Here is a 7,200-nt window from a genome sequence, read left to right on the forward strand (position 1 = left end):
GTACTTTTTTGGTTAAAAAAAAAAAAAGGTCTGTCTTTTAACAACCACATTTTGGCATTTCAACTCTTCCTGAACATTCATGTTGTACTCTAAGCTCTCACAACACAACCTATGTAAGCGTGAATCTTAGACAATTCCGTAAGTTTACATGTCCCCAGTACATGCAGTTGAAGCAACACTTCTGGGCTGATATCTTAGCAGCAAATCTACATCTGCCTTTGATCATGTGCTCTATCAGTCAACTCAGTAGAAAAACACAACAAAAGATCCATCACATTTCTTTATCTTTGGAGCTAAAATAGAAAAACTGAAATCTGTTATGCAGGTTTAAACCCAAGATAGACACAGAAGACTGCCAAGAAGAGCAAACACTTCTAGAGAAACTGGCCAGAAATTGGTATACAGCTATGATATGGAAGAAAGAAGGAAAGAGAAACCTTAAGTCCAATCATCTTGAACTTCTCAAATTAAATATATTGAATATGATATGTCATAGACGATGATTACCTCAAAATAAGTCAATAAGCCACACCCGGGGATCCCTGGGTGGCTCAGCAGTTTAGCGCCTGCCTTTGGCCTAGATCGTGACCCTGGAATCCCAGGATCGAGTTCCGCATCAGGCTCCCTGCGTGGAGCCTGCTTCTCCCTCTGCCTGTGTCTCTGCCCCCCCTCTCTCTCTCTCTCTCTCTCTTTCTCTCTGTCTCTCATGAATAAGTAAAATCTTTAAAAAATAATAATAATAAGCCACACCCAACAGAGTTCAAAGAATCAAAGGTTCTTCAAAATAAACTGAAATGTCAACTCACGGTGAGAGAAGTCCATTAGTGGAATTGATATTTGCTACCTGGATAATGGACACAACATGAGGGCCATTAGAACACACTCCAGAGACATCTAAACTTCTATTTCTTGACCGATGACGGAATCCTGCCAAGGCTTCAGCTTTGTTCTATCTAAAATCTCAGGAAACAGTCCTGGTAAATGTTAATGTACTTAAACATTTGCCAGATTAAAATTATCCTATAACACACAAATTGAACAATAATACATAAAGATAGAAAAAAAATGCTTTCTGGGCGCCTGGATGGCTCAGTCGGTTAAGCATCTGCCTTCGGCTCAGGTGATGATATCGGGGTCCTGGGATCCAGTCTTGCATCAAGTTCCCTGCTCAGCAGGGAGTCTGCTTCTCCCTCTGGCCCTCCCCCCTCCTGCAAAAATAAATGAATGAAATCTTTAAAAAATTTTTTTTAATTTTTAAGAAGAATATTTTCTGTTCATTTGATTTTTAATGGAACATGTTAAAGATTCATTCCCTTCAGTTGCACTGTTTTTGGTGTTTTACTGATCTGTTCTGCGGGGGACATATAAGACTTTCACAAATTTGTTCTGTAGGACACATAATGGCGTTACATAAGATAAGCTTAGATCACAGCAACCAAGTTTGCTCCAATCCATCTTTTATTTGCTCATCATGTGAATAATTTACTCCAGGAGGCAAAGTGAGCGCTTGGCATTTATTTACTATTCACCAGTAACATAAACTGCATTTAAGCAGGTGCATATTCACGCTTAGAGGAGACAATTTTTTAAGTAACGCACTCACCTAAAACCAAGCAAGATACTAAGGCTCGCTACAAGTGTGAATATTAAGGATTCTATCTTTTACTCTTTACAAATTCTCTCCTCTGCTTTCTCTTGCTATTTTAAATACGTTTTCTGAGCCATTATGCAGATCAGTGAAATATCTCTCGACTTGATTCCACCAGCACAGAGCTGGGAAGGAAAGCAGGGGTTGGGGACAGGGCAGGGAGCTGGTCTCTGCTGGCAGAGTCTGCTGAGAATGGGAACAAGAAGCATCAGGCTCAGAATGGCCAGGTAGGGCACACTCAGGGTCCCAGAGCATAGAGCGGAAGCCAGGCAGGGGCAGCCTGACAGCCCCAGGAGAGTGAACTGGCCCTCCCGGCCAAAGGTCTCATATATTCTGGGTGCAGGACTACAGTACAGGCCGGCTGATCTCAAATATGACAACTGGAAGCTCTCTGGGTGGAGCCTAAGGGCTCAGCCAGAGAGCTAGCTAACACCTAAGACGCAACCACACCTATAGGTGCCACGCATTGAACACATAATAAAGCCACACATTGTGCTAAGTGCTTTCTTTATGCACTGTGATCACCCTAAGAGGCTGGCTATGGATGTCCTCTTCCCCTTTCTTCTGGGTCTCGGTCAGATCACCCTCCTCACCTCTTCAGAAGCAAGCCTTGGCCTTGAAACCATCTTTGGCCAATAAACAGGTGTCAAATGGATGCCTCCCTTCTGGGTGGAAACACTGAGAGACTTTACATGATTTACCATCTTCCCTTTAGCTGCCTTAACAACACGTATCAGGATGGAGCTTCCAGCAGGCCAGGCAACTGAGATGAGGACAATCCCCTGCTGCTGTAGACTGAATGTTTGTGTTGATACAAAATCCATACATTGAAACCTAATCCCCAGTGGGCTAGCATCTGGAGGTGAGGTCTTTGGGAGAGGATTAGGTCATGAAGCTGCAATCCTCATAAACAGGACAGTGGACTTAGTAAAGGGTCTCCAGAGAGCTCCCTCAACCTCTCTACCCTTCCAGGACAAGCAAAAAGGCAGCCATCTGTGAAACAGGAAGCACCCCTCACTCCACCCTGAATCTGGTACTTTGATCTAGGGCTCCCTAGCCTCCAGAACTGTAAGAAAGAAATGTTCACTGTTTATAAGCCACTCGGTCAATGGTATTGTTATAGCAATAGAAAGGACTGGGAACCCCTGCACGGATGAGACACATGAGGTAAACAGACTTTATCAGTGTTCCGTCCCCAATGCAATGAGATAGACAGATGGACTATCTCCCAGGATCATCCCAGCAAATCTGTGACTCCTTTAAGGAGGAATGTGAAGGTATATCCTTGTGACTCTGAGTCCTTTGCCTAAGATCACAGAATCAATAAGAGACAGTCTACCTAACCAGAGCTCCACTGTTAACCACACTTTGACAAGAGCTAATTGAGTACGCAGGAGAGAAAATAAGGCATCCCTAGCTCCGTAAATGGCATCAGGAAACTTCTACAAACACAACTGGCATAAAACCAGGCAACTGAGAAGAGTAGCTTCTGCAACTCTCCTACTGTCCTGTGGGACAGTCAAATCGTATTACATGGTCACTCTTAAAGTGACCCAGCCCCAGGGAGGACTGAGAGAACAAGGGTGGCTTAGGGGGTTGAAGGAATGGCTCCCTGCTCCTCTTGCTTGGCTAGACCGTAATCCTTCACTTTCACATTACACCTAAGGTATTAGAGGATCCTACAGAGCCTAAGACTTCCATTGTTTAGCCTTCCACAGCCATGGATGGGCATGATGAGGCTGAACAAGAAGGGAAGATTCTAAGAACCAAAAGCATTATTTGTAGCTAATAAGAAAACGTCCTATGGATGGCCATCAATTTCACCTTTTCCTGAAACTTCCAAGTGGAGTCCAAAGTGCCGAATTCATGGTACAAACCTTTGTACCTTCTCATCATGAGACAGGAGCACAAGAATCCCCTCACATGCCTTTATTTCTTAACGAGTATTCATCATAAGTACTGACCAACAAATGACAGAAACAGATTCAAAGATGGGCTGTAAGTATTCCTATCCTTGACCAGTTCATGTCGCGTCTCACTTGTGTGGCCTGGGTATTAGTCCTGTAGCCTTTAAACCAGAAAAGGAGATAAATTATCCTCACTTGTAGCTAAGTGGGTGGAGGTATATTCCTTCCCTGTCACTTTACTTCGTGTTATTGACTTTCAGATTGAGCAATGCCTCTGAAGTCTGGACAGAGTCCACACACTACCACATTTCATTCCAGGGAATTCCGTTATTGTGATGACTGAGTATGTGGTGTCATCTGAAGCCATAACTTATTTATGCCCTTAATACTAGATTGGCTTTTTAAAAACCAGCAAAATAACGTAGGTTGTTTTCATGCATGTGATCTTCATCACGATTATTCATTCATTTCTTTAACCTAATAAAAAATGGTGGTCATCCATTTGATTAGACGGATCAAAGGGATTTTTAAATTGCCATATATTACCTTTGAATTTCATATGACACTCATCACTCATCCTAATCTGCGTGGTGCCACATATGTTCAGAATGCTGTCTACAATGAAGTCAACATCACATTTTCATGCTTTGCACGGCAAAAATACACTAGGTTACATTTGTTATGGGTTTTTAAATTTCAAATATCTAAACGGAAATTAACATCGAACTACCTGAAACAGTGTACCACAACCTCTGATATATATAATAAATACCCCGAGCTTGAAATCAAACAAAATTTATATTTTTATGCTCAGTTAATTTTTTCATTGTACTTTCATAAATACTATTTCATTGAAAACGTAGATGTTTCAAAGAAGCAAGAGAATATCGCAAATATTTCCCTGGAAGCAAAGCCCCCTTTCTAACTGGAAGCAGATATAGAGAAGATCATCAGAAACAGAATACCTGTCTCATGAAGTGTATCTGAGAGAGCAAACAAAAATGCTATGTTGATTTAAATGACAAATGAAGTGACTTTTTTTTTTTTTTTTAATGCAATGCTCTCTTTTGGAGCATCTGAGTGAAGAAACAGGCATAGGTCCTCACATGCTTTTAAACAAGCAGACTTTCCTTTCCTTGGTCTAAAAGCCTCAGGAGACACTGAGCATCCCACACTCATCCAGAAAGGGGAGGCTGCCAGGGACCACGCTGGTATGCCTTGAAACTGTCAGTGGAAACGGCAAAGTGAGCAGCCATTTAAGTACCAGGTGGGCAGTGTCCCTGACTCAGGGGGACATACAGAAGGATGCACTACTGGTTTCCACTAAGAAGAGAAAGGAGATGGAGCAGCTAAAAGCACAAGATGCAAAAGAATGCACATTCAGAGAAACTGGAACAGAGATTATTCTGCACCGCTCTAAGACTGGACCACTCTCCCTGGTACTAACATCAGACACCAACATCCGGAGCCAAATTCCATGAAGGTGATCTTCGCTGGCCTTTAAACTAATAACCCACCAGGCCCTATGCTAATTCCGGGGCTTGCATTTTTAAGTGGATTCTGCTGCCTTTCAAACAACTTGCTATCCCAGAAGTCAGTTACTTCCATGGTGTTAGGGATCTGAGACCTCCTTTGGATGCTAGGAAATGGTTTCTCTACACACGAGACAGCCTGTTCCCCCAACTGGAAGCTTTAAACTCGAGCTTTCAAGGGACTTAATGGGGCCCTCAGAGGAAAGGCAGAGACCTTCCTTGCGGAATGTAGGAGAAGTACTCCCTGGGAAGCTTGCTGGTGCTGCAAAAACCGGGAGAGGAGGAGGAGAGGGAGGAGGAGGAGGAGGAGGAGGAATGCTTGGGGGGGCAGGTGGGAGTGAGGTCGGTGCGGCGGTAGGTGATGTGTGAGTTTCCGAAGTTCTCCGTCTTCTCTCTCTGTCACAATTGGAGATGTGACCCAAATACAAGGAAACCGCCACACTCCATTAACAGACTCAATTTGGCTTGTGCAGCTCCGCGGGAAGCAATAGCGTCCTCTCCCCTGGCTAGTTGCGCTGCACTCTTGAGAGAATTCTCTTAGTTTCGTTTTAACATCTGGTTGAAGGGGATGCTGACGGGCCAGGCTGGAAACCGTGGATCCGCTAATCGCCTCTTTAGAGGGGCTGCTCCCTTCCAGCACGGCGAGCCCCAGGGGCTCAGCTCCAGCGCCCGGAACGCCCCCGGCGCAGCGCGCGCTCGGGGCAGCGGAGGTCCCGGGGAGCACGGCGGTGGCTCGCCGGCGCCTCTCTCCTCGCACCGCGCCCAGCCCTCCCTAGTGGGGCGCAAGTCGAGGATCGCCAACTGCGCGTCCCGGAGCACGGGCTGCAGACAACTCTCCCGGCTGGAGCGGACCCAGGCCGGGGGCCGGGGGCCGGCGGCCGGCGGCCGGCGGCGGCAGCCTCGCGGATCGCTAGAGGGTAGCTTCTGGACGCAGTGGCACAGCCCCAGACACCTCCTCGACCCTCCAGAGCCCACCACCGTGCGCCGCGCGTTCCTCGGAGCCCCGCAGCGGCGCTTCCCCTTCTCGCGGCCCCGCGGGGGCGCCCCCAAGACCGCGGCGCGGATGAGGCCGGCGGGAAGCCCGTGGGGAGGTCGAGGCGCGCGGGGGGCCAGGCGGTGCCGGGAAAGGCGCCTCCCCTCCCCGCTCCCCTCCGCAGCCCGGTCCTTCCCGGCAAGAAAGTGCAGGCGCAGAGGCCCCGCGTCGGGCGGAGGACGCGGCCGCCCCCGTCCCCGAATCGAGCCACCTGCCGGGTCCCCGCGCGCGCTCGGGCCACCTCCGGGGCAGGTGCGGGGCCGAGGCCCCCGGGGAGCGCGCCGCTCTTACGTGCTCCAGCTTGTCTTTCCTCCGGAGCCAGACGCTGGCGCTGTAGTCCTGCTGCTTGACGCTGCTGTAGAAGTTCGCGCCCACTCGGGTCAGGCTCGGCGACGGTTCCTTGGGGCGGCTTTTGAGCCTCATCTGCTCGAAGCCCTCGTGGGGGGAGGCCGAGAGCCACTCGTGCTGCCGGATCTCCATCCTGACATGACCAGGCGACGGCCGGCGCGCAGCGGGCTGGAGGGCGCGCGGGAGGCCGGGCCGGGGCTGGAGGAGGAGCGAGCGGGCGCTGGGGGGCGCGGGGAGCCGCGCGCGCGGCCGGGCGGGAGGAGCGCGGCGGGCGGAGGGAGGGCGAGGTCGGGGTGGGGGAGGGGGCGGGGCGGAGGGGGCGAGTCGGCAGCGCGAGGCCCGAGCGCCCCGCGCGCGCCGCGGTGGCCGCGACGCCCCCGCCCGCTGCGGTCCGAGCGGGCGCCCCGCACGCCGGCTCCTTGCGGCAGCGGCTGGACTGGGCGGCCCGGGGCGGCGGCGGCGGCGGCGGCGGCGGCGCGGGTGCGGTGCGGGTGGGAGGGGCCGCGGCCCGCAGCCAGCCCGGCCCGCAGGTTGGTGCAGTGAGGAGCCGCGCCGCCCGCCGCCCGCTCCCGCCTCCCTCCCGCCGCCCGCTCCCGCCCTCCTCGCGGGCTGCACCCCGGCTCGCCTCTGCCCTGGACAGCGAGCCGCCGCCGGAGGGGGAGCGCCGTCTCCGCGCCCTCTCCCTGCCGCTGGCCCGGCGCGGAGCCGGATCCCCAGGGACACCCTGGGCCC

The 7,200-nt window shown here is 51.0% G+C and overlaps 1 protein-coding gene across 1 annotated transcript in view; it reads right to left on the minus strand.

Moving 5' to 3' along the window:
* PLD5 (phospholipase D family member 5) overlaps positions 1–6,674 on the minus strand; it is a 408,683-nt gene extending 402,009 nt beyond the window's left edge. The window contains exon 1 of the mRNA XM_035719400.2: positions 6,412–6,674. Within this exon, the coding sequence (XP_035575293.1) occupies positions 6,412–6,600 (189 nt within the window). The 5' untranslated portion in view covers positions 6,601–6,674. The remainder of the gene's footprint in view (positions 1–6,411) is intronic.
* Between the last annotated feature and the right edge of the window lie 526 nt (positions 6,675–7,200).

This window comes from Canis lupus, chromosome 7 (assembly GCF_003254725.2).
Source record: "Canis lupus dingo isolate Sandy chromosome 7, ASM325472v2, whole genome shotgun sequence".
In the NCBI taxonomy this organism is placed as follows: Eukaryota; Metazoa; Chordata; class Mammalia; order Carnivora; family Canidae; genus Canis; species Canis lupus.